The following is a 27,798-nucleotide window of genomic DNA, read 5'->3' as shown; positions in this document are numbered from 1 at the left end:
GTATATGCAATGGTGCTATTTAATACTGAATGACAGGACCTGAATTTAGGCTCGGACCTTCTTAGGGCCCAAGGTGACTTAGGGTAACCCTTAGAGGCAGCAGATGTTCACAACTGTATAAGCTGTTTAATTCTGTTAGGGACAATTTTAGGAAATCTGCAGACAGATAAGTGTTTCAATGCAGTGAAGCATCTACTGAAAACTGAAGATCTAAATTCAAAGAAATAAGAAAACAATTTACTTAGCATTTGCAGCACAATCTTTTGCATGATTACTCAGAAGCAAATCTTACTGAACTCAGTAGGACTTACTCCCAAGTAACTATGTATAGGATTGCAACCTATAGGTCTGCACAAAAAGAGAACTCTTTGTGGGATTTGGAGTCCTCTTGTCTCATATTCTGCTTGTAGCTAATCTTTTTCTCTTTAGATTTTCAGATTAAATATATAAAATGGTGTGCATCACCACCAGTAAGAAAATTAGATTTTAATCTAAGGCACAGCACTATACAGCATTTTCAGAAATACACACATTCTCTCTCTCATTCACAAATAAAAATCCACTCAACCTCCTTGAGGTTTTTACTTATCACTGACACAACTCCCATAACATAGTCCCTGCTGGAAAAAGACCAAATGGAAAGGAAAGGGTTGAGGGTTAAATCAGGAGGGAAGGATCCTATCCCTGAGGTGCTAGTAAAAATTCTGCCACTAAACAGCAACACCAAAACCACAGTTTTAAATAAGACATACTGTTGAACATCAAAGCACCAAAATGATTTCATAGTGCAGGAAAAGGCTTCTGAAGAGGTGTGCTTTCGTTTTGTAACTAGGTTAATTCCATGACTTCAGAAGTCATGAGACAGTCACTCATCCTGCCCTTTGGCTTTGCCTCCTTCTTCACCAATATTGTCTTTTAATAATCTCTAGAAGGCTCCTTACAATTAACATTAGGAAAGCTAAAACATAACCCATTCTTCTCAGATTTTGGGAGGAAAAAATTGTGCTAATGATTTCAAGTCTTCCAAATATAAAGACTTGACTCTTGTATGTCCCAGTACACTCTAGAACAACACCAACTGATTTTACTTGAAATAATAAAAATGGAAAAAAGATAAAAATACTGGGTAACAATTAAAGTAGGTAGATATTAGAGAGGAGTCATGAGGAAGACTGGAATGCTTTATTGCTCAATGTCTGTGTGTCTTCTTTGCATTAAGAAAGGAAGATATAGCAGAGTAAGGCTACTCCCTTCTTTCTCTGCGCCCAGCCAGGCTTAAGATGATGCTGTGACTACAGTACCAGGCAGTAGGATTTGCCAACCATTAGTAGTAGCGATTCAGTGTTCTGGTCCCTGGAATGTCTGGCTGCCCATTCATCCAGATCTCTCGGATGATGTGCTCCCTTTCTTCCAGTCGTTGGGCTCTTTCTAGCTCTTCAGCTGAGGTGAAAACATTCATGTTCAGAGTTCTTTCAAACCTTCGATGCCTTCGAGCAGAGATGTCAGATATGGTGTCTGAGTCATCATCACTATCACTGCTGTTGCTATTGCAGTCCCGCAGTGGCTTTTTTGTTGGTAGCCGTTTGCAATCAGTCTGACAGGAGACTCGAAGCACCAAAGCAAACAAGGTTAAGAGGAGCCCTACACAAATGCCAGAGACAAAATACAGAGCAGCTCGCTCAGGGTTTTCTGAAAGCAGAAAAAGAAATGAATTTTAGAGGGCAGGCAGGAATACATGAATATGTGCATCAAGTCCAGCCACAGTCAGAGAGAGGTAGCTTTATAATTGTTTGTTGTTCATCCTTGAGAAAATACATATCAGGTGAAGTTAAGATGTAGTGGGAAGCAGTTGAATGGGTTCTTTGAGATTACGGAGAAATAATTAGGCTTTGGTCTGCAGGATAAATACTGAAAACCAATATGGTAGGAGAGGGTGAAGCAACAGTGCATTCAGTGAAACTTGGTATTCTTGGTCATGGGGTGGTAGTCCAATTTGCTTCTTAACACACTAAGAATCACAGGTGAGAAATCAAAGCAAGACACAGAATTTAAGAGGCCACTGAGTCAGGAAAAAAACAAGTCAGTTTTGAATTGCAAAGGAACTAAATACAGTGGCCAGCAGTGACTGAAGATAAAGCAGATGCATGTAACAAGATCCTAATGGCAGCTTTAGATAAAAGTATACAGTTGGAGAGAATACTTTGGAGTGAAAAAGGCTGAGGGGGGCCTAATCCTTCTCTTGTCCACTGTGTTACTGCTGCAACTCTAATAAAAAATTTTGTTAAACATATTTGCCTGCATTTTTTAGTTTCACCTGCAGGACATCTTCAAGCCTCAACCCCATACATCTCCATGATCACTTGAGATATAGTCATTTCTTGTTATTCTCTGGGGTTAAGTTCCTGGAAACCCCAGCCAATACCGAATCCATGGATAGGGAGTCATTGATCCTATGAGATCAATGGGGTTAGGGCAGACTCTCCTGGAGTTCAAGAACCGCTCTAAGTGTTTGCAGGGGCAGGGAATGGCAGTGATGTGATCCCCAGGATTGCACCACTGCTGGAGACACAGGGGCTTTTCTTCAACCTTACTTGTGTCCCTGTTGGCCTCCCTGGGGAGCAGGGCTCTGCGAAACCCTTTGCAGGGCTCCCTGCAGCTTCTAAAAAGTTTAAAAAGCGATCCAGAAGTGGGCCATGAATGCTTTTTTTTTTTTTAACCTTTTACAAGCTGTGGGGAGCCCTGCAGAGGGCTCAGTGGAGTTCCCCACACCCCAGAAATGCCAGCAGGGACACAGGTAAGGTTGAAGAAAGTCCCTGTGTCCCCGGTGGCGGTGCAATCCTGGGGACTGCATCGCCACCATTCCCCCGCTCCCACCCCTTAGGGGCAATGGCAGTGCTCCTCGAGTTTGTGGGTCACAATCTATCAGTTTGAGAACCACTAGGTTAGGGGTAACTAACCTGCCAGCAGTGGGGTTATCTGCAAATAGCTCAGGTGGCTTTAAAATGACTGTGGGAAGCTTTAAAATTTTCAATTGCGAAACTGACTTTCAGTCTTGAAACTGTAAGTGGTTTCCTATTGGTTTTTTTTTTTTTACTGTTACAGAGGCTTGCTTGGGGATCCCTGCAATGAGGACCCCCTTGGGGATCCCCACAACCCCCCCAGACCGGTATGGTGACTTTTTAAGATAAGAAACCTGGGGATCATATTGCTGCCTTTCTCCACCCCCTAATGGGCCAGAGGAAGGGCTTCTCAACACCCCAGTCAGTTTGAGAACTTCAGCCTTAGGGTATTATTCAGTAGAATATCAGGATCATTGTAGTTGAAATGCAGAGATTTCCCCTCCCCCCCTTCATTGTCCTGAAGCTCCAGACTGCAGCAGATAAGGAGAAAAGGCACACTGGCCACTGGAAGTTGGAAACTACAATGGCAGCAGGCATCAGAAAGATTCCCAATGTTGCACTGTACATTTCCTCCTGGCAAACCACAGTGTATCACAAGGAAAGGTACAGTGGTCATGAGGAATTATGTGTGACAGTGTGACTTTAGCACTAACAAGCAGGTGAAAACAGGAAGCCGTTTGGAGGGCTGCGAACAGGCAAAACACAACTAGATGAGCATGACAGGAAATTTGGGGACCACATGCAACCATGGAAACTGAGTCCTCTGATATGGAGGGGGGCAACTATATTCTCTACAGAGACTGGCAGCAGACTTCCCAGGTTTCCCGGCTACATACCTAGATGCCAGGGATTGAACCTGGGATCCTCCATATGAAAACTACTGAACTGTGATCCTTCTCTCCCAAGACAACAGCTAAAGAAAACATGACTCAAAACAAGATATAAAGATGCAGTTATACCATACAGCATTTTCAAGTACTGAATTTTCTCACATCAACTGAAGGGACACCATATTAGCACTGGAGACTGGGCTGAGTTTACTGCTAGACTTTATATGTGGTGTTCTACCATTTTTTGCTTCCTTTGTTTAAGTAGCCCTGTGAGCGTGCTGAACCTATCTCACACTTTTCAGCTAGTCTGCAGGAAAACCTTTAGATCTTCCAAACTGCAGACTGTGAAGTCTCTTTAAACATACCCCCTCCACTTCTTCCTCCAGTGCATCCTTTTGCTTACCATCTGCCTGATGAAGAGTTCTGTAGAATTCCAAAGTTCACTATTGTTACTTTTGGTTGGACAAGGTCAGCATTTTCTGACCTTGAATTGCAAATTATCTTAAACAAAGTGAATATGCATGTTTCAATCATTTCCCAAATTACAGGACAGACAGCTTGCCATACAGTGAGGAAACCTTTGATCTTAAGAATACAAAAGATGCATTAACCACTTTTAAGGGTATCTTGGCCTGAACTTCAGGTAATGAGAGCAAATGCAGGAGTAGGTAGATAATGAGCACTATAAGGCCTGATTGATGCCTAACAATAATATATGTTTAATTAGTATAAGGCACTTGTAGGCATTTGACTGAGGGTAGACATTTGACTGAGGGCAGATCTTTATTTGTGCTCCTGTAAATCTGTTCCCCTCAAGCCGCTTCCACCATGCTGCTACCCCAGATCTTCCTCTTGCCTTTCCTTACTGCTTTCCTCTCTAGATCCCAAGTCTCTTTGCATAGTACTATTACCCATGATACAGTGTCGGCTGTAAAGGAAGAAAGCATCACATAGCATCACACAGCCCACCTGGAGCTGGGTGACTTACGAGAAGTATCATCTTCCTTCTGAAAATTCCATGACCACCACACCTTGCTTGATCAGCAGACTTAAATCCATAAATAAGACCAAAACCTGGGAGCCGCCTGACTCCAGAGTAAACAAAGTTGTTAGCATCTTCATTATAATCTCAATCAAGAGTCATATGGTAAATTGAAGCTATGGCCTCTTGAGCAACAGAGGAGTTCTGTGCACAAAAAGATGGTCCTTGATGAGCTTGCCCTGTAGTGGGTTCTAAGATTCTCAATGGGAATAGTTATAAAAATTTGGGTCACAGAACCTTTGCGTTGCCTCATTCATCCCTTTGGTGTTCACCTGTTGACCATGTGCTTCTACTGCCACTAAACCTGCCCCTACCGGAAGCTGAATGGGGTGTACGCCTTGTGGTTACCACTTAGTGCACTCTTACTGTTCTGTTTCACTGGGTCACTCACTGAATGAGGGGTACAGAAACTGGTAATATCTGCTGCCATCAGCCCAGGGTGGGTAACCAGGCAGAGGGGGGACCATCTGGGAATGACTTCCCCCTCCCAAGGCAGCACATACTCCAGTGGTTCTTGTTAACCAAATTGCATTAAGGCCTGTGAGCAATCAGATGTGACAACTCACTAAACAATCAGTGAACATGGATTAGACAGGCCAGGAGTCAAAATATAAAATATCTCACCCCTAGTGAGCTTTCCACACACCCCCTACCAATTAGCAATTGTCATAGGTCACCCCACAAAAATCCAGAAAACTCCCCATTTTTGCAGTGATTTTCAGTGGCAATGGACATGAGAGTGATGCCCTGGATCAAACCTAAGACTATAATAAATATTTAAGGTCAGCCATCCTTTTGCTGGATTTCTTTGTTCCTTACCAGAAACAAACTAAGGTAAAAGGATGAAAGGGGGAGGGTAAAAAGGAATGCTACTTTCAGATATGCCCACTGACACACTCTCAACTCTGACACACTGACATTTCCAGTAGATAAAAGCAGGGAAAGCACTACCTGTGATAAACGAATATGCTGCAAGAATGTTGCTGAGCAATGCCATCTCTGCGCTGGACTCTACAGACTCCATGCTGCTGTTGCAAGCTGTCCTCTGTGTCTCATCCTCTGGAAAGAGCAGGGGCTGAGTAATTAACAGAAGATGGCAGGCCCCCCTTTCTTCTTCTCTGTGGTGAACACAAAGCAAGCAGGGTATAAAGCACTTCCCATCTAGGACCCACTGTTCAAGCAAAGCCTTCCTTCTAGCTTGGGAAATTTCCAGTTAGAAACCAAAAACATCACTCTTAAAACACTTTGGCATCTCAAGTTCCATGTTTGACTTTAGCTGACTGCTCAAAAAACACTTCAGGCAACTGCTGTACTCTGTTGCAAAACTGGGTCTACCCTCCCAGACTGTCTTCACTTTCAAGTCACCAGTCAGACACACCCAGAATCTTTGCAGCAAATATCTAGTCTTTTTTCTTCCCTTTTCAAATCAAAGGAGTCTTTCTTTGGCTGATTCTCAGCAAACTGGTAAATAACTACATGCAGCAACAGTAGAATCACAGAGTGCATACAGCACTCTGCTTACACCTGATTGTAATTCTATCCTTTGCATCTCCACCTGGCAAACAATTCCTCTTTCCCTCCAGCCAGCCTTCATTAAGCAGAGGGAGGATCTGTAACTCCCTTCATGACTTCCGAGAGGAGCCTGCATTCTTAATGTTTCCCCTTTAGCCAAGGAGAATGGTGCAATGAACATGGGTTAATGATTGGATTTTATTTGTTGAAGTTTTGTAGCTGAGGAGGCCGCTAATTCCTTGAGGTTGAAAGAGACCCTTTCAGACCTTATCAGATCACTACCAAGAACTCATTGTACCTTGATCTGTTTGCAGACACCATAGCCAGCTGGTAAAACACTAATTGTTTTTAAACACATTTGACACTCCAACTGATAAAGGCTCTGGAACTTGCATAATCACTACAAAACACAGTCTGCAGATGGCTGGCTGAAACCCAGCAAACTGCTTTCTCCCCAATATTTATTTGCCCCTCAATTAAGGACAATTTTGTCTGGCTTTTGCTGATAGGTGATGACAAGGCTTGGTGTATAAAATGCCATCAATGTTTCATTTTTAATTTGTTTTGTGATGACTTATGGTTTTAAGCAAGGAAGTTTGAACTGAATTGTAAATGCTGAAACCGACAAGCAATTCTCTGGTCTCATCTGCAGAGCAGAAAGCCTAGATGTGTACATACTGAACCTTGAGGGTTTCTCAGTTTCAGAATTTATGCCCAGACTGAATGGTTCCACTATTAATGTCCTCTTTCTTACCCTGGGGCCACTTAACATTTTGCAGATGTCCCAGGTAATTGCAGACCTGACCTTGGCACCACTCGGGAACACAGAACCACAAAAAGCTGCCCCCACCCAAAAAATACAGCACTTCTAGTTTTCTACTTTTCAGTATTTTGAAGGTCTCAGATGGCCTTCTGGGTGCCAGGAAGGTTGTGGGCAGTCTTCCAGCCCTTACAAGGTCTTATAAGGCCTCTAAAATGGGCCCAAATTCGGAAAAAAATTACAACAGGGGAGAAGGATCATGGCACTGCCCTCCACGGTATGCCACCTGGGGCATTTGTCCCACTGACCTTCCCCCAGACCCTAATGCAGTATCAGGGGACAGGACATTTGGAAATTGTACATTGGCACTGGAAGGAAGAAGATGGCAGTCTGCTGTTGTTCCCCCACAGCTGCCCAGCAAGCATTCTCTTGGGCTGTAGTTTACCAGGTAGTGGTGGGGAGCAATGGCAGCAGCAGTAGATTCTCACTCCCTCAGGGGTTAGCTAGACACAGGTGCGGATATTGCATAAGCATGAGCTTCCAGGGACATGCCCCACCAGACCCCACTTGTGGAACCACCCTGACATACATGCATTTGCTTCAGACCCTAGAGCACACTTTCTGGCTGTTTTTCAGCAGCTAGCACGAGTGGAATGCATATTGGTATAGTATTGGGCTGCCCCGTAGATGCTAAGGCTTCTCTCCAAATGCACATCGGTGTCTGTGTATCTGAAAATACAGGAGGCTCACAGGCAGTTAGGGGTGGGGGGAGGGTGGAACAGGGAGAGGAACAGACTTGGGAGGGGGGCAGAGCCCTCCTTCGCCAGATTCTATCCCCGCATCTAACTGTGCATGCACTAGTCCGTCCGTACCCACACACTGGTGCATGCCTTTTCAGTGCAGCTGCACCAGCGAGAGGGGGAAGGATAGGATTGACCATAAGTCCCCTACATACATACAAGTTAGGTTCCAGGGAACTGTACAATACATATGTTGAAACATACATAGATCTAAGCATTCAGTACTTGCTGGCCCAGCACTTCTGTGCCTACACAAAAGCGCCAACACAGCTGTCTGTAACCTGAGGAGCCAGTGTAGATGCCAAACCTGTGCTTCCTTTCCCCATCCCCCCCACCAACTCACTAATCTAGAACACTAAACAGACTTATAGCATTCAAGCTTCCCACACTGGGAGGAAAACTTTCCATTGGTGTTCATTAGAAACATAGGGATTTGACCACCCTTCCCAATGAGTGTGGCATTTGAGAGGTATGATTATCCTCTGTGTGATAAGGTATGATGCCCTCAGACTGAATTTAAAACAGCCATAATACATTATTCTTGGAAAAGGTGTAATGATGTTCAGTCCTCATGTGCACACACACATGAACAGACCTGTATACAGATATATGCTCATTTATCCCACTGAAATACTTGGATCATTTTCACAGCCCAGATGGAACATATCAGCAATACAAATTCCTAAATAAAACCTTATTATTCTGCAATCAGTTATAGGAACCAACAATAATAGTCACTGCAACATTCTTGTTTTCACAAATACTGTCATAACTGTTGGCTACCTGGTAGAATGAACTCCGTGACAGGTGATGAGACATCTGAAATGAATGCTCCATCTCCTATTATGTTAGGATCATGCTGTCTTGGCTGCTGTGGGAAACATAGGTGCTGAGTTCCTTGGTAGCTGGTTGGGTTTGGCTGGGTTTCATGCAGTAGTAGTCTCTTGGAGACTGAAAGGAGGAGGACAGCCTCATTAGGATGAAAAAAGAAAACTGAATTACAGTTCTGTATTATGCTGCTGGCTTAGATTATATTTAATTAGCTTGCAAGCAGTCTAGCGGAGGCCCCTCATACATGCTCAGTTGACCTGGCAGAAATTGCAGTATAAATGCCAGCCAGGCAGAAAGATTAACTATCAGGACTTGGGTACAACTAAACCCTTTGATATAATTTTACTTAAAAGGAAGCTTTAAACCGGTCAAAACATTTGGAGAAGGCAACATTAAAATAGTTCGCTGCAAATCATGAGGCAAAGCTTAATTTTAAAAATTGCATTTCAAATACTTTTGCTATTGTTTATGTTTTGTTGACATGCTTACAATACCTTCTGGTGGAAAAATAAGGTATTTTGCTTATTCATGTAATTTGTCACAGCCCATGGTTTAAGTATGGGTACTGCAAATGGTGGACCTCCCATTATACTTGATGGGACAAATGCCTTTAGGACCCAGTGGAGCCTTTAGGACCCAGTGGAAGCCTCTCTGAGGCTCTCCACAGGGTCAGAAACTGTGCTTCTGTTTTTCCGGAAGCACAGTTTAAAGCCTTGGGGAAGCCTCAGGAAGCTTCCCCAGCACAGTCTACAGTCATGCAAGGCTTGTGCCTGCAGGGGCGGCAACATCTCACAGGGGAACGCCATTACAGACCTTTGCCCTGGGGCACGGGGATGAGGAGGTTCGCCACTGGGTACTGCTTAGCCCCACTGTCACCTAGACTCGGTCCCAGCGGTGGGTGCTTCCCTCAGGAGCAGGCGTCTCCTTGGGAGCAAGCAGCAAGTCCTGCTTGGACCCAGCCCCCATGCTGAAGACCTCCTGGAGAGTAGGGCCCAAGAGTAAACCAGTGATATGGCCTGAAGGGGTAGGGCTGGCTGCTGGGCTAAGGGAAAGTTTGCTCTTCTCCTTGTGTCTGTAGCATAGGGAAGACCATATGAGGGGGATGCCTTCCCTGTCCCTGGCCTGGAAGGTGTCCTGGTGGCCCTGGCCCCAGGCATTGGGAACCGGACCTGGGAGCTCTTGGGGATGGAATCCTCCAGGGTTCAAAATGGACGGGACCCAGCCCAACAAGGGAAGGAGTTCCACCTACCTGAGGCCAGCTCAAGTGCCCATGGGTGCCAACAGCCAGCACCCAGGCAGCAGGGACTTCCTTGGGGGCATCCTGGATCAGGCCACTGGCATACCACCCAGGGTAATGAGCTCTGGTCCAAGAACTACCCTGGACCCCTGTTGGACCAACTGGCCCCAGCATGGACCTCACCTCACTGGACTCTTAGTGGTGGGTGGGAGCAACTGGCTCTCCTGTTTTGCCCCCCGAAACCAACAGTTTCCCCCCCCCAGCATTTTTTCGGAACCTGTCCTCTTTTTCAGCCTCTTGCCTCCAAACTTGACTGAATGTGCTCCATTGTTGCTTGTGTTCCCTGAGAGCTCAGCCCCTCCCACAGGCAGCCTCCTCCAATTAGTTCAGGCTGCTGTTGCTTAGTAACTCAGCTTAGGGGTCAATCAAAATGATCCCGATAGTCACATGACACGGGAGAGGCGGGCATGAAGGAGCCTGTTAAGCTGAACATGCTGCCTCTGATGCCCTCCATCTTTTCCCAGGGAGCTGAATGATAGCAGGCATGCCCTGCCCAGCACTGGGGCACTGCCCAGTACCTGGGGGGGGGGGCAGATGGGGTAAATGCCCCAAATACAGACCCTCCAGGGGTGCCACTTCAAGCCTTCCCCCCACCCACCTGCCACTTTTTCTTTTAAAGGGAGAGAAGCCAGCAGCTCAGTCGGCTTCTGTCCCTTTAAGAAAGCCTCCTCCCAACATCGCTGCCTCTCTGGCAGCAACTCAGCGCTGAACTGGGCCGCCCCCACCTCCTCCTTTATAGGGCCAAATGCCTTCATGTCTACTCAGCAGTAAGCCCCATTATAGTCAGTGGGGCTTACTCCCAGGAAAGCTTGGCCAGGATTGCAGCCTGTGAACCGGAGCCTATGCATGTCTACTCAGCAGTAAGCCGGTTGTAGTCAGTGGGGCTTACTCCCAGGAAAGCGTGGCCAGGGTTGCAGCCTGAAGCTGCTGCTCAGCATGCTGAGGAGAGTGGCCCTGCTGGCACCTCCATGGGGAAGGACACAAAGGGGAAGGGCGGAGAAGAGCCGGGTGCCTGCAGGGGCCACTTGGTGCCTGGAAGAGCGAGTGTGTCAGTCGGTGAGGAGGCCACGGGCGAGGACAGCGAGTCAGTCTCCTCCAGCCGGGCTGCGGGCAGAGGCCGGCGCAGCTTCTTTGTATGTGGGCTGGCGGCTGTGGTGGCGGGAGCCTCCCTGCTGCCCCCAGCCTGGGCAAAGGAATGCAGGCTGCAGCGTTTGTAATCATGGGGGTTACATGCAGGGTTGTAATCATGGGGGACTTCAATTATCCTCATATTGACTGGGTCAATTTGTGTTCTGGTCACGATAAGGAAACCGGATTTCTTGACGTGCTAAATGACTGTGGCTTAGAGCAGCTAGTCACGGAGCCCACCAGAGGACAGGTGACTCTGGATTTAATATTGTGCGGTACACAGGACCTGGTTAGAGATGTCAATGTTACTGAGCCATTGGGGAACAGTGATCATGCTGCGATCCATTTCAACAGGCACGTCGGGGGAAGAATACCAGGCAAATCTCTCACAAAAACCCTTGACTTCCGATGAGCAGACTTCCCTCAAATGAGGAGGCTGGTTAGAAGGAGGTTGAAAGGAAGGGTAAAAAGAGTCCAATCTCTCCAGAGTGCATGGAGGCTGCTTAAAACAACAGTAATAGAGGCCCAGCAGAGGTGTATACCGCAAAGAAAGAAGGGTTCCACTAAATCCAGGAGGGTGCCCGCATGGTTAACGAGCCAAGTTAGAGAGGCTGTAAAGGGCAGGGAAGCTTCCTTCCGTAAATGGAAGTCTTGCCCTAATGAGAATAAAAAGGAACATAAACTGTGGTAAAAGAAATGTAAGAAGGTGTTACAGGAGGCCAAGCGAGACTATGAGGAACGCATGGCCAGCAACATTAAGGGGAATAATAAAAGCTTCTTCAAATATGTTAGAAGCAGGAAACCCGCCAGAGAAGCGGTTGGCCTTCTGGATGGTGAGGGAGGGAAAGGGGAGATAAAAGGAGACTTAGAGATGGCAGAGAAATTAAATGAGTTCTTTGCATCTGTCTTCACGGCGGAAGACCTCTGGCAGATACCGCTGCCCAAACGGCCCCTCCTGACTGAGGAATTAAGTCAGATAGAGGTTAAAAGAGAAGATGTTTCAGACCTCATTGATAAATTAAAGATCAATAAGTCACCGGGCCCTGATGGCACCCACCCAAGAGTTAGTAAGGAATTGAAGAATGAAGTTGCTGATCTCTTGACTAAAATATGCAACTTGTCCCTCAAAACGGCCATGGTGCCAGAAGATTGGAGGATAGCAAATGTCATGTCGATCTTTAAAAAGGGAAAGAGGAGTGACCCGGAAACTATAGGCCGGTCAACCTAACATCTATACCTGGTAAGATGGTGGAATGTCTCATCAAAGGTAGAATCTCAAAACACATAGACGAACAGGCCTTGCAGTGGGAGAATCAGCATGGCTTCTGTAAGGTTAAGTCTTGCCTCACGAACCTAATAGAATTCTTTGAAAAGGTCAACAGGCATGTGGATGCGGGAGAACCCATAGACATTATATATCTGGACTTTCAGAAGGCGTTCGACATGGTCCCTCACCAAAGGCTACTAAAAAAACTCCACAGTCAGGGAATTAGAGGACAGGTCCTCTCCTGGATTGAGAACTGGTTGAAGACCAGGAAACAGAGAGTGGGTGTCAATGGGCAATTTTCACAATGGAGAGAAGTGAAAAGCAGTGTGCCCCAAGGATCTGTCCTGGGACCGGTGCTTTTCAACCTCTTCATAAATGACCTGGAGACAGGGTTGAGCAGTGAGGTGGCAAAGTTTGCAGATGACACCAAATTTTTCCGAGTGGTGAAGACCAAAAGTGATTATGAGGAGCTCCAGAAGGATCTCTCCAGACTAGCAGAATGGGCAGCAAAATGGCAAATGTACTTCAATGTCAGTAAGTGTAAGGTCATGCACATTGGGGCAAAAAATCAAAACTTTAGATATAGGCTGATGGGTTCTGAGCTGTCTGTGACAGATCAGGAGAGAGATCTTGGGGTGGTGGTGGACAGGTCGATGAAAGTGTCGACCCAATGTGCGGCGGCAGTGAAGAAGGTCAATTCTATGCTTGGGATCATTAGGAAGGGTATTGAGAACAAAACGGCTAATATTATAATGCCGTTGTACAAATCTATGGTAAGGCCACACCTGGAGTATTGTGTCCAGTTCTGGTCGCCGCATCTCAAAAAAGACATGGTGGAAATGGAAAAGGTGCAAAAGAGAGCAACTAAGATGATTACCGGGCTGGGGCACCTTCCTTATGAGGAAAGGCTACAGCGTTTGGGCCTCTTCAGGCTAGAAAAGAGGCGCCTTAGGGGGGACATGATTGAGACATACAAAATTATGCAGGGGATGGACAGAGTGGATAGAGAGATGCTCTTTACACTCTCACATAACACCAGAACCAGGGGACATCCACTAAAATTGAGTTTTGGGAGAGTTAGAACAGACAAAAGAAAATATTTCTTTACTCAGCGTGTGGTTGGTCTGTGGAACTCCTTGCCGCAGGATGTGGTGATGGCATCTGGCCTGGACGCCTTTAAAAGGGGATTGGACAAGTTTCTGGAGGAAAAATCCATTACGGGTTACAAGCCATGATGTGTATGTGCAACCTCCTGATTTTAGAAATGGGCTATGTCAGAATGCCAGATGCAAGGGAGGGCACCAGGATGAGGTCTCTTGTTATCTGGTGTGCTCCCTGGGACATTTGGTGGGCCACTGTGAGATACAGGAAGCTGGACTAAATGGGCCTACAGCCTGATCCAGTGGGGCTGTTCTTATGTTTGCATCTCCTCCCACGACTAAGAGCAGTTGGGTGCCCTCCTATGCTGCGTGCACTCACTGTGCGCACTGTCTACTCAGAAGTAAACTGAGAAGTGGAGGTGCCTGTCAGGCAGAGATCACAACTAAGTCTTATTTTCGGGGTAGGTCTTATTTTCGTGGAAACACGGTATGTATCAGTGCATCAGCAATGTATCAGCAAAAGGCTTTTAATACATGTAAATACTACCTACATCACAGCGATCTGTTTTACTTTTGCAGGGATTCAAGCCTGTGTATTGTGCTGGTGTGCAAAATGATAGGATATGTTGCATGTTATTTCTCAGTAGACAAATACATTATACATTGCATACAGAGATGCATTTATTCTATGCAAATTATTGTTACATTACTTTACAGATAATGAATGTGTCTTTCACCCACCCACCCACCCCAATATTTTCTCTTCATAAAATTTGGCTGAGTTATAGGTTACACACTTATCCTTTCATTTTGCACACCAGTATAGATACCTGGCATAATTGCCCAACCTGAAAAAATAGCCACCCACCCACCTCTAGAATCCTGGCTAAAGGCCTGGATAAAGTGCAAGGCATTTTGGCATGCCTCTATCAGCAGGGGGGGAATGCATAGGATTGGGCCCTTTGATACTTGTTTTTATGATATTTAAATTTATGACTGTAAGCTGCCCTGGCACCACAATGATTGGGGAAGGGCAAAATATAAATATTTTGAATAATAATTAATATTATTTAATTAATTGTCTGTAATTCTGCTCTGACTGAAAATAATAACTTTATTTTCCCATTCACTCACAGTTGGAGCTTTCTCCTTATTGTTTAGTGTAAATAATTCTGGCTGCTATTAACATATATGAAATCCGATGTACATAATCCTTGGAAATATTCTTTCTTTAGGAACAGGTACAAAAGAGGATATAAGACCAACTTAACTTTTGTTAATGTTTCAATGGCATCTCTTATTTGTATCCAATCTCTGTTAGGCTCAGATCCTAACCAATTTTCCAGCACTGGCATAGCTGTATCAATGGAATGCGTACTGCATCCTGCAGTTGGGTGTCACTCTTGGAGGCCTCCTCAAAGTAATGTTTGTTCCCTTACCTCAGAGCTGCATTGCTCTTATGTTGATGCTACAAAGTGGGTTAGGAATGCACCCTTAATGCAATATGTTTGGTATCTTGTTGAACAGTTACCCACAATGAGGGAGGCAGTGGTTGGAATGAGCAGTGGCATGAACTTGTATTTCAAAGGTATTTGGGCATATAGGTGTGGGGGGTTTCTGTAACTGCAATTGTGTCCCCGGAGGATATGAATTGAGGAGACAAGCAGGAGAGGATAACAGACTGATAAGGAAATCACTTTTGCACAAGAATGAGAACATCGCACCCACAGAAAAGAATAAAAATAGTGCTTCCATGCTCCCTTTTTTGTGTAAAGGGAATGCTGTTTCTGCTGGTTCTTCACGACTGAGCTAATTCTGCTATGCTCCCTCTCCCATTCATCATAATAACGTTATCACAGATTATCACAGTTATTGACAGGCTGTCAACTACTCTTCATCTGCCTCCTCAAGTCTGAGGTGGAAGATTTTTTCTTATGTTTTCACACAATTCTCTTCACTCTTTCAAAACAGTTCACAATAGGCTACCTCAGGCTGTGAAGTGTACTTGTCTCTTATGAATGCATGTCCTATTTCATTTTATTTTCCCAGAATTTGTTACAGACAAATTCTGTAATACAGCGGAATGTAACTGGCATTGGGACTCACTCTTTGTATGTTTTCCTTTCTTTTCACCTATATGTGTATGTGTGAGTATAGAGCCAACTAAAGATGACAATATGCATCTGAAAAACAGGGCTGCAATACTTAGAAATAAATTTCTTAGTTTTTAAGTGACACAAAAACACTTTATGGATTTAACTGATACAGACTACATGGCTACCACTATGAAATTAGGAATGTATTGTTTATTTTCTCATAGGTATCAGGAAGACTGCATATATCTAGATCAGGGTGGGCAAACCCCAGCCCGAGGGCCATTTGCGGCCCTCAGGGTCTCCCAATTCAGCCGGCAGGGAGCCCCCAGACTCCAATGAACCTCTGGCCCTTAGGAGACTGTTGGAGCCCGTGCTGGCCCACGACTGCATCTGGTTTTTGTGAAATCTGGTGGTTGTGACCACCAGATGCAAGCTGCAGGCCAAGTTAGAGCAATGCCTTCTATAGTCTCCATGTGTTTCCTGCTTTTCCCTTGGGCATTATTTTAACCCCTCCATCACCTCTTAAACAACTTATGTCTTCATGTGTTTCTGGCTTGGTTTGTATGTTTTCACTGTGCAACAGGTGTGTGGTGAACAGTTCATAGTTTCCATGTGGTTCTACATGCCTGTATTATAGTTCTTATGTGTATTATAAAATCAGTATTTTATAAATAGTGTATTATAAAATCTCAGTAAAATTAATTAAGGCTGCAATCCTGTCCACACTTTCCTGCGAGTAAGCCCCATTGAACACAATAAGACTTACTTCTGAATAGACCTGGTTAGGATTGTGCCCTAATTCATATAAGGTCTAATGTATTCATTTATGTAGATTTATTCAAATTTGAAAGGTACATTAATTCTTTTTGTCCCAGCCCCCAACACAGTGTCAGAAAGATAATGTGGCCCTTTGGCCAAAATGTTTGCCTACCCGATGCAAACTTTGTGCTTCAAATAAATATGCCCCTAAAAGCTGTAACCCTTACTAGAAATTAAGCCTCAGAAAACACAATGGGATTTGCATCTGGGTAAATATGTATAGGTGTGCACTGCACATTTGTTTCCTTATTTCAGTGATCACCAGAAATAATCTTTTCTTCAATCATCCTGAATGGAAATCTCTGTAGAGGCAAAAAGTTGGTCTTTGTTTGCAGATATCCGTGCCATGTTTTTACTGCTAGGATATTTGCCCAACATTTCTCGCAGTAGTAACCGAGCACTTGCAATTACAGATATATTATTTTTTATGATTATATAAATCAATCACTGCATTACCTGCTATTGCCTTATACAATCACCTATTATTGCTTTACTTAAAGCATTTGCTACTTTAGGGATGCGTATGAATGTGAGAGGTGTGAAAACTGCTCACATTGGATTTGCTTTCAGATGGATGAACTAGGGCAAAGGCACAGAGAGCTGTGTGTCCTTGGAGAGAGGATGATGGAACAAGAAGTGATTCAAAACAATATGAAAGGAGAACTTGCTACGCTTGATAAGGAGTTGTTGGGACCATGACATTTTTTACTGATTGAATGTTGAGCAGCAAAAAAACCTTGCCTTGCATGTGGACCCCAACTAGCAGACATGCAACTGGGCAAGAGCCAGCTGGGTAAGGGAATGAGCATGAGGATAGTCAGAGAAGTTACTAATACGAGGGGAAAAATACCCTATTCCTAACATGATGTCAAAAGAACTATAAGAACAGCAAGCAAGGTCCAAGCCACAGAGCAACCAGATTTGTGGTTACTAGCCTACTGCTAGCAACTAGAGTCATCTGGTTCTCCTTCGTTCCATTGTACCTACTTCAAATTGAGTCAGTCCTCAATTTGTGCACAAGGGGGTAAGGGAATATACAGGGATTGCTTAGGACTGCTAGCTTGATGCTATCTGAGACTGCAAGAACAAAAATAAATATTTCACTATTTGACCTAACTCAAATTTACCTAGAGGTGTTTGTTTCCAGTGAGTAAGATAGGTTTACACTCTGACAGCCCAATCCTATCCACAGTTTCCTGGGAATAAGCCCCATTGACTCTAATGGGACTTGCTTCTGAGTAGACATGCATAGGATTGGGCTGTAAGTCAGGCGTTCTCAAACTCCTTGGAGTAAAACTCCAGAGGTAGTCTTGGCAGGGGAGGGGGGAATGTGATAGCAAAACTGGCTGTGCAGCTTGACACAAGGCTCAGGAACCAGTGGAGCTTTCATATGCTCTTATGTGTGTGTAGGGGGTGTGTCAACCTGTATCCATTAGCAATGATTTTTTTAAACTTAAAAGGCTTCCCTGAGTCAACACAGGCTATTTAGTAACTAATGCTCCCTTCAGTTATGTCAGTCGGTTGCTGTCATTTAAATGCTAACCCACAGAAGCTCTGTTATAAAATGAATGTGTCTGTGCATTTTGTTCTGCCCTCTAAGAAATGTTTACTTGTTGCGGCTAAGAGCAGGTTACCATTTATATTTCTGCCTGCCACATAGTTATTAAAAGGTGGAGTAACTCTAGTAGTAAAAGAATGAGGGAACAAGAGATGCTTTCCCCACCATGTTTATTATAAATATCATGAGCAATGATTGCAAACAAATATAGCTATCAGAGTGAAATAAATGGCAATGGCTATGTGACCTCTTCCATTTTCAGACATATTAATATCATCTTTTTCATCTTCAAAAGATGTTTCTCTTAAAATGCTTTGGTGGAATCACAGAACCATCTCTCTGCTCCAACTGCTGACACCGCTTTTGGTGGGGGTACAGCAATGCCTTTTCACCCACTTTTCTTTCAATACTTTGCTCTTTCAGCTATTTTAAATTACAACTCAAATTTTGTCCATGTTTTCTTCTTTCATCCAATCTTCCATGATGTTCTTTAACATTTTTTGTGTATTTTCTTTTATTTCTGTTTATTTAGGTTTCACACACATTTGCATGTGATATATAGTTAGTTGTGTTTTTCACTGGCCAAAATAAATTTACAAGCTAAATAAGGCTATGCTTATCAATTGCTATGGCTATGCTTATCAATCAATGCTTATGAATATCAATTTATTTATTTTTTACTTTCATCCATGCTCTTTTCCCTAACAAGAAGAAAGTGCAAGGTATAAGCAATTGGAGTCAAACTAGACTACTCTCTAGGGCTGAAAGTGACTCTAGAATCTCCTTAATAGGCAACTTAATTGCCTCCTTTGAGGCAAGTGATTGTAGAGATTACTCTTGTAAAATTTCTGGCCAGACACTATAACAATAGATGACATTTTGTGTAAGTACAGTGTCTTGTAGAGATGCATTGGGCAGACATTCATCAAGTATATCTCCAGCAAGTGACTGAGAAAGTTTTACTTGTTGAATGTTTGCCTGGATGCATCCCTCCCCAGCCCAATGAAAGACAACAGCACACTGGGGATTCATGGAGCTTATTTTGTAAAGGTTGACTAATAGAAGTGACTATAAGAAGTCTTTCCTGCTTATAAGGAAGAGAAATTAAGATGACAACTTCCCATGCTTTTGGAACACAGATCAAAATAGAAAGTGCTCATCATAAACTGAAGGTTGCTTGGTATTTGAATGTTTGCATGCTCCAGCAGGAGCTGCCTCGTGACTGGAGGGGAAAGCAAGCGGAAGTAACATGCTTCGTTCCCTTCTGGCCTCTTCTCCTCCCGTGGTCTTCCTCACTGCCACCAAGGAGAAGTTCCTTTTAAGGCTGTCTCTGTTGAAGTCAGTTTCTTTCCTACCATGAGAAAACCTTATAGATCCAGCCATTTTTCCTGTCCTGGGTAAAGTAGGATAGCCTATGGTGGCCCTCAACCTCAACCTTCAACCTCAACAAGACCCACCGCAGAATCAAGTAGCCACATTGCAGGGGAAGGATACGAATGTCCACTTCGTATCCAGTATGCCAGTAAAGCCTTTAACAAGAGGAATTATTAACGAGAGGAATGATACAAAAAAATGCTGAATGGATAAAACAAAGGCAAGAGACATTTCAAAAGCTTAAAAAGGAAATTAAGAAAAAAGAGCAAAAGTTGGTAGCATTACTGAGAGATTTGAATCTAGCACAACAATTCAAAATTTTACAGAAACAATTATCAATGATGACTATAAGATAGAAGGAGAAATAATTAACTTTTGCAAAACAAAGTTATTTTGGACATGCAGATAAACCAGGCAGATGGTTAGCCTAGAAACTCAGAAAGGAGAGAGAGAAGTGATTAATTTTAAATTTACAAGAAAATGGACAAATTCATACAGATCAACTGGGACTACAAAAAGTAATTAGGAATTTTAATGTAAATTTCTACAAAAATTAAAGGGTGGATCCACTAAAAATAGAATATATTAAGAAACAATATTAAGAAATATAACCTAATTTATATGTTAATAAGTAAATAAATAAATAGATTAATGTATTAATATATTAAATATATTACATATATATTATATTTAAATATATTAAATATATAAATATTTTATATATAAAAATATTTAAATATAAATATTAAATATATAAATATATTAAATATAATAAATATATTAAAACAAATTTCTGCCCAGCCCACAGGGGTACGTAGTTGATCCCTGTTGTGTCTATGCAACTTTGGGCAGAAATGGCTTAAATGATAGAATTACACTGAAGGAAGTGATTGATGCCATAAAAAATAGATAAAAGTTGGCAAAGCTTCAGGTCCCAAATGGTATATCTGGAATTATATACAAATGTTTTGAGCAAGAATTGAATATACCATTACAAAGTACTATGAATGAAAGATGCCAGACTCTTGGAGAGAGGTGAATATGTACCTATTAGATGCTAGAAGTGTAAACAAGAAGGATCATTTTATCATATGTGGTAGATATTGAAAGAATATTGGACTTTGATACACCAGTAAATGCAATTGATACTTAAGGTAAATCTGCAAATGAAACCAGAAGCTTTTTTTGTTGGGAATATTGATTGGAAAGATTTGAAACTATATTTCAAACTATATTTGAAACTAAACAAGTGAGGAAAGAATATTGTATGTTAAGTATTGGAAGGTGTCAGAGATACCTTCAGTTGAAGAATGGTGGATAAAGACCATAAAGAATGCCATCTGGGCCAGGTGACTTATTGATCTTTAATTTGTCAATTAGTCTAACTCTAAAACATCCTCTCTTTTAACCTCTGACACTTTATTCCCCTTACCATGGGTAATGCTGCAGCAGACCCAATGAGCTACTTGGATCTGCGTCACCTAAAGAGGTGGTGCAGATCTGAGCAGCCCAGAGCTATGCTGGGTTGCCCAGGGGTGAGGTTAGGATCAGGCCCAAGTGCTGGATCAGCTCCAGCCTGCTCACAGTGCTGTATTTTTTTTTTTTTGCCATTAGTCAATTCTTTTTTGTGTACCCCTAAAGATCCTGGCAAGTACCCCGGGGGTACACATAGTCCAGGTTGGTCTAGGTCAGGGGTTTCCAAGCATTTTGGCAGGAGGGCCACATCATCTCTCTGACACTGTGTCGGGGGCCGGGGAAAAAATTTAAAATTTAAAATTTGAATAAATTTACATAGACAAATATATTAGAGATGGAACTTGTATGAATGAATTAAGGTCTTGCAGTAGCTCAAGGCCTATAAAAGGCCTTGCACAAAGCAAGGCCAGCCTTTCCTTCACTGCCACTGCTGCATTCCAGACATGAAACAGTGGAGGAAGCCCTCGTCCCACAGCTCAAGTGAGAGGTCGAACAGTTGTCCTCTTGCTGAGAGGCCAGCATGGGCTCCAGCAAGTCTCTGGAGGGCCAGAGGCTCATTGGAGTCTGGGGGCTCCTGAAGGGCCTGATTGGGAGCCCCTGAGGGCTGCAAGTAGCCCCCGGGCTGGGGTTTGGGCACCCCTGGTCTAGGCGATCAGACCACTGGTCAGATTCCTTGAAAATTGTCTCATTTTTTGCCACTGTAGGAGGTTAATAACATTAAAGTGTAGAACAGAAAATTTTAGGCAAAAGACTAATATCAAACCTGGTTATATGAGCCAATGATAGATGAGAAAGCTTGTTCTAACATCTGATATTTGGTTTTTTGCCAGTGGTGTGAAATTCAACTTTTGCATGTCGACTTACTAACACCTTATTGAAGTGGTTCTCAAACTGTTAGCACCAGGACCCACTTTTTAGAATGACAATCTGTCCAGGATGCACAGGAAGTGATGTCATGGCCAGAAGTGACATCAACAAGCAAATTAAAATAAATAATTATAAATAATTAAATTAAAGTAAAACAAATAAATAAGGGGAAGTCAGCCTGTTACACCAAATGAATTTTCTCTGTTGCCTGCCTGCAATACCCCCTCCCCCATCAATAAGATTTTCAGCCCTACCAGTGCCCAGTTCAATTTAAATGAACTGTCTTACGTTCACTGTCAGGATCCACCTGGCTTTGCAAGTATAAAAAATGAAAACATTCACCTTACCAGCTGAAGTTGGTAAGTTTTATCCTTTTTATTTGGGGGGGGGGGGGGCTGCCTTCTAGAGCATTTGTTGAGCTCCAGTTTCATGAGATTGGGACCATTCTGGTGGCCTCACATTCCCCTTTGCCTGGCCTGACTAAAGCCAAGACATGTTTGCTTACTCACCAGTAAATTCCTACTCACGAGTAAACGCCTAGTTGCACTTACAATATGCTCAATGTATTCCTCAGGTTTGAGGGAGAGACTTCCTTTTCAGGTGTTTTTTGGGAGCTGTGTTCATCAGATCTGGACTACTCTTGAGTCATTAGATTCCTCTCAGCCTGCTCTTCCTGATGGACTAAGGCAAGTTCACCTACTCACGAGTAAACACACAATAGGGCTCAGTTTCACTTTCCATAGGGTTCCATGCGTTTTTGTTTTCCAGTTTTTTGGTCATAACAAATGATAGAAAGGAGAGATTAACTCTGGTTTTTTTCCATTGCATTCAGCTGTAAATTCCGCACCTCCCTAGTGATGCCACTGCACAGCAAAGACTAATTTAATGTATTTAATTTAATGTAATGTATTCAATTATGTAAATTTATTCAAATTTGTAAATTAATTTTTTGCCTCCGGACCCCAACACAGAGATGATGTGGCCATCATGCCAAAATGTTTTCCCACCTTGGCTTAGATGTTTATGCTACTAGATTTCCTATGTCTCCCCTCCCCCCCTGCACAAACCATAATGATGCTTGTAAAGCACAGTGTCACAGGATGTGTTTGTACACTTTGCCTTTCTATTACAACTTCTTCTAATATAAAAAGGAGAGAGGTATTGTAATGAAGAAGTGCTGTAATCTCAGTATGACCGCCTTATCATCACTTTATCTGGAAACCTCATCAACATCTTTTGAACTACAGTCAGCATCTCTAGAATATGCTGTGGTGTGTAATGCAAGTAAAGTTGCCTAAGATCGTTATGTAAAGCTACACCCTGTATAGCCTCATCTCAGACCTGATTTTCAAGTTCGCTCTATGTTGGAACCTAGGAAACTGCCTTCTGATGAGTCAGACCATTGGGGAGAGGGGAAATAACTGAACAGATCCTAATTTTTTAAAACTAGAAGTGGACTCGTGGATGTGTGTAGCAAATACCTATGCCTGAGTCAGCAGCGTTAGGGCCAGTAACTTTTATCCTAGATTCCATCATTTTAGGCTGGTGTAGAGTCGCATATTTGAATACTGTACTCCCTTCCTTCCCAAACAAAACAAAAACTTCACTCCTACACCCAGAAATATCATGTGTCATGGAGAATGTTGTGCTGAACCAGTCCTTAATCTATGCAAGTTGACATCCATCTTGTCCTTTCCCTCAGGCAAGCAAAACATTTTGGGTTGGTCCCAGCGGAGAAGATCTTTCCTCATTGCCTTGCTAAAATTACTTGAGGATAGCTGTTTCCAGGCCAAGTTGCCTTTCTAGACCTCTTCTGCACCATCTCCTTTCTTGTCCTCTTGTTTGAAATGACCGAGAGAAGTGGAGCATGCTGGGATCTTCCTCTGTGTTTTTAAAAAAAAGACCTGCATGGCAGACAAGCAAGGAGATGGCACAGAAGGGGAGATCAGGGGCAGCCAAGTGGGCAGAGAAAGTGAGGAGGTGGTGACAAGAGCTACTGTGGCTCCTTAGTTTTCCCAAACAGCATAGTGGCACGCCCTCCCGCAAGCATATTTATTTGTGAGTAGCCACAATCAGGCGTGATCAGAGCCCTAAGACCCCACTGGAGAGAAGGAGACTGCTAGTGTCACAATCCTCTCCTTGCTTATGCTCCAGCAAGTGGCAAGAAGATCAAAGCACCGAATGGAGAAGCTCTGTTGGTGTCAGGCTGAAGGAGGATGGCGGACAGACAGGGCCCCTCATCAGTTTGCTACCATTCCCAGGTGATGCTCAGAGCAATGTGTTCATGTTACATCATCTATGAGCCAGCTCTGACCCCACCATCCCATTCAAGCCACAAGTTTTCAAAGGAAAATGTTCCTTGAAGTGTTTGTCTGTTCTCATGAATGCTGGCCCAGTCAGCACTCTTATGGCCCAATCCTATTCAACTTTCCAGCACCGGTGCAGCCGCAATGCAGCCCCGAGATAAGGGAACAAATGTTCCCATACCTTGTGGAAGCCTCTATGCCTCCCCACCACAGGATGTAGTGCACACCCCATTGGCCTGGCTGCAATGGCATTGGAAAACTGGATAGGATTGGGCAGTGAGTGAAATACTCGCATCCTTACAACCAACATGGAAATGAGTACACCAACTGTTACTAGGATACATTTGGATATGCTCTGGGGAAAATTGCTGGCCTTGTAGCACTTTTAGGCTTTTATGGGGGTTATATGCAATAAATGCCATTTTAATCAATGGAACTTTCTTCCAAATAATTTGGAGCCCCAAATATACAGTCAGCCGACGAATACATCTAAACACAACAGGAAAGACCATAGTAAAAGTTATTGGCAAAGAATAAGCAGAGACCCAACATTTTAAAAGTGTTTCTTTCAAAAATACAACAGACTCAAATTACTGCTTTTGTTTGCTGAGGAAAGTTTCATTAAGTGGAATTCACCTCCCACAGCCTTCAAAATCTAACTATATGAAATATGACCAAACTATATGAAACATGGGGAATCTGTGATCAGATATTGTTACAGTTCTGTATTTACTTAAAAGCAGCCGCAGGAGATTTCATCAGAGATTTTTTTGATCAATGAAGCAGTGCTGGGTGAGAGAGGGTTAACCCTTTTACCTTTGCACCATCTCTTCCCATTCCTCCCAACTATTATTTGCCCTCTATGCTGTTAAAAATACACAGATTTTTGTGTCTTTCCCACAAAAAGACTTGCCTTGATTAAGTTTCAGTGTATGAACCCACATCCAGTCATTCAGCCAGGCAACAATTCAGAACAACCGCAGGTTCCCTAATCTCAGATTGAAAGGAGAGATGGAGCTGAGTGTCATTAATGATGACATCATACACCTCAGCCCCAGATAACCTCTCTTAGCAGTTCATGCATACGGTAAGCAGCTTGGGGTATAAGATGGAACGTGCGAGGCTCCCATAGGTTAATGTTTCAGGTCTAAGCAACAGCCTCCACCACCACCCTGGCTTCAGTCATAAATAGGCTGTACACACCAAACCCATAATATCAATCCAGAGAGCATAAAGTCCCACTGAAATCAGTGTGCACAACTAAACACTCCGATTCCATTTTATTCTATGGAGATGATACACAGCCCTATATTATATGGGCCCTGCACCACCAGAATTAGCATTCCAGTGGTGTAAGGCACTTTATCGTGGACACAAATGCAATCTGCCAATGGGAGTGGTGGTGAGTCTCACTAGAAGTGGTGAGCAGCAGCCCAACAGTGGATCCACCATATCCCCTGGCACTGATAAGGCAGTGCAGGTGTTGGGAGGGAAGTGGGTGGAATGGGACAGGGATCAGGGAGGAGACGGGGCAGAATGGGGAAGGAACATAGGACTGGGGGGCTGTATCAATGGCAGTGGCACCGCCAAAGTCCTGTCCCCCTTTGGAGCCTTGAACTGCTTTTCTGGGTCCACTCAAACTTGCAGTGAAATTGCTGACACAGGTCTGAGCAGACCCAGAAACTTATGTTCCTTTACAAATGCTCTCTTACCCAGAGAAGACTTTTGACACTGCCCTCCCCCCCTCATAGGATGCAGCATGCACTCCAGCAGCTCAGGTGTGGCAGTGGGTGGGAAGGAACTTCTCATCACTTGAAGAAGTGTGGCACAAGGCCATAATCCCAAGCTCACCAGGCCACCTGAAGGAATATGAATTATTCACGTGATGGCATCACCATTTTAACTAAGATACATCTGTGTTTTAATTAGGAGTTAATTGGTTTCAAGTTCACAATAATTAGGAGTATTTCTTTGCAGTAACCCCCCCCCCCCCAATAAATACAAGTACTGTATCTCTTTGGCAAGGCAATTTTAAATCAGGGGAACAATACAAGAAAAAGTTTGAAGAGCACTTAAATTAGTGCTTTTAAGGCCACAATTAAAACCAACTTTTCAGCACTGACATAAGGGCAATGCAACTCTGAGGTAAAGGAACAAACATTGCCTTACCTTGAGGAGGCCTCCATGACTACCCCCCAACTGCAGGATGCAGCATATGCCCCACTGGAAAGTTGGTTAGGATTGCACCCTAAGTTTACATCGCAAGATCTACTCATGTGTTTCCTCCATAAGATGTAGATGTAGTTCAGAAGCAACATCAGAACATGTGAATCAGCAGCCTCAGGATTGTACACTCCCTCCTCCCGCTTCCACTCTTGTGCCACAATTCCCTCTCTCCCATTTTGACTTCTAACAAAATATACTTTGGCATTTTGTCAGAACTGGCAAACTACAGTATTGTTTGTTCTTGCCCAGGACTGCAAAGCAGGATCTGAATTACCTCATTACTGACATGTTTTAATTTACTGCTGCTTTGTCAGTTGCCTCTGAAGTAATTTTAATTCTCTCAAGACCTCATGGGCTGCTTCTGCATGTTCCTAAAGCTACTGTCTGCAAATGTTACAAAGATAGGGAGAGAGAGAACACTATTTCTGCATTCCCTTTTTATGATTCTACATAAATCTCATGTTTTTAACTTAGAAATTCAAAGTTCCTTTACCCAGCATGCGAACATTCTGACCAAAATAATGTTGGCTGCCTACTGCTTCCAGGAATACCTTTTATATCAGGGCCAAAAAAGGATTAATACTTTAAACACACACAAATTTACAATTTGATTTAAAGGGGAGTTCAGCAATGAAAATAAAGGTAATGATCAACAGATACAATGTTTAGATATTAACTTGTGCTGATTAATGAAGAGATGATACGATCCCTTGATTAAGAAGACTTTTTGGTTAGTAAGACCACTATTCTTAACAAAAGTGAAAGTCAGCTAGTTCAATATCTCTTGCTAGAACCAACAGCATAGAACCATCCCAGCACACACCAAGTTTTTCTTTTCTCTGTCAATATTCACAATCATTTTCTGTAGACACTTTTTCCTAAAATTGCTCATCTTCTATTATCTTCCAACAACTGAACCAGTGTTTACAGAACAACACACACAGCGTCTTCAAAAATGCAGCCTTTTTCCTAGAGCCACACACAGAGCCCTTCAGCTCTGAAATGTTGCAGTCAACTTTTCTCTGCTTCCCGTGGGAAGATCTTTTAGAACCTGCTTATCAAGGCAAACTGAATACATATACAGTACTCTGTTTGAGAAGGTACATCATTCCCAGTTTCTTAGCTCTCCTGCTTCCTCACCTCTACACTTTGTTGCCCTTGCCCTAGGCAGAACTACCTGTGGTGTGCAAAGAACAGTTCTACTTCTTTTAAAGCAGTGGCAATGAAGCTGTCGAACTGCTAATCAGTTTGAAAATACAAATTTCAAAACCTAGTGACTCTCAGCCCTAAAAGAACTTTCCCCCTTTCCTAGGAAGATTTGTAGAAAGTAAATGCCTTGCTTTGCTTTTAAAAGAATGCTGTTGTTGCTTCCCTTTACCTTTTATGATTTCTCTCGCAGGAGCTGCAGGCTGTAAATGAATCCTGGCAGGACAGTGCAAGCAGGAATGCAATGTGACAAGAGGAAGCACGCATGAAGTGTGTTGGCTTTGTGCCCTCCCCCTACAAAAACCTTCCAAAAAACATGAGTCAGAGAAGGGTGTGAGTAAGAGACAAAAAGAAAGAAAGAGAGAGAAGAAAGAGAGCACATAAAATATGAGTGTGTGTGAGA

The 27,798-nt window shown here is 43.3% G+C and overlaps 1 protein-coding gene across 2 annotated transcripts; it reads right to left on the bottom strand.

The window, feature by feature from the left end:
* Positions 1-292: 292 nt before the first annotated feature.
* EVA1A (eva-1 homolog A, regulator of programmed cell death) lies at positions 293-27,798 on the bottom strand. Of its 2 annotated transcripts, XM_066638205.1 has the most exons (4): positions 27,568-27,798; positions 8,628-8,795; positions 5,724-5,890; positions 293-1,689 (listed from the first exon to the last, which is right to left on the bottom strand). In XM_066638205.1, the coding sequence occupies exons 3-4, from the start codon at positions 5,794-5,796 to the stop codon at positions 1,325-1,327; spliced, it is 438 nt and encodes a 145-aa protein (XP_066494302.1). In that variant the 5' UTR covers positions 5,797-5,890; positions 8,628-8,795; positions 27,568-27,798; the 3' UTR covers positions 293-1,324. The 2 variants fall into 2 exon arrangements, with proteins under 2 accessions (XP_066494302.1, XP_066494309.1); XM_066638212.1 differs by lacking the exons at positions 5,724-5,890; positions 8,628-8,795; positions 27,568-27,798 and adding an exon at positions 3,737-3,797.

The sequence above is a fragment of the Tiliqua scincoides genome, chromosome 1, assembly GCF_035046505.1.
Source record: "Tiliqua scincoides isolate rTilSci1 chromosome 1, rTilSci1.hap2, whole genome shotgun sequence".
In the NCBI taxonomy this organism is placed as follows: domain Eukaryota; kingdom Metazoa; phylum Chordata; class Lepidosauria; order Squamata; family Scincidae; genus Tiliqua; species Tiliqua scincoides.
The sequence above is the reverse complement of the archived record's forward strand: the minus strand, read 5'-3'. Positions and strand labels throughout refer to the sequence as shown.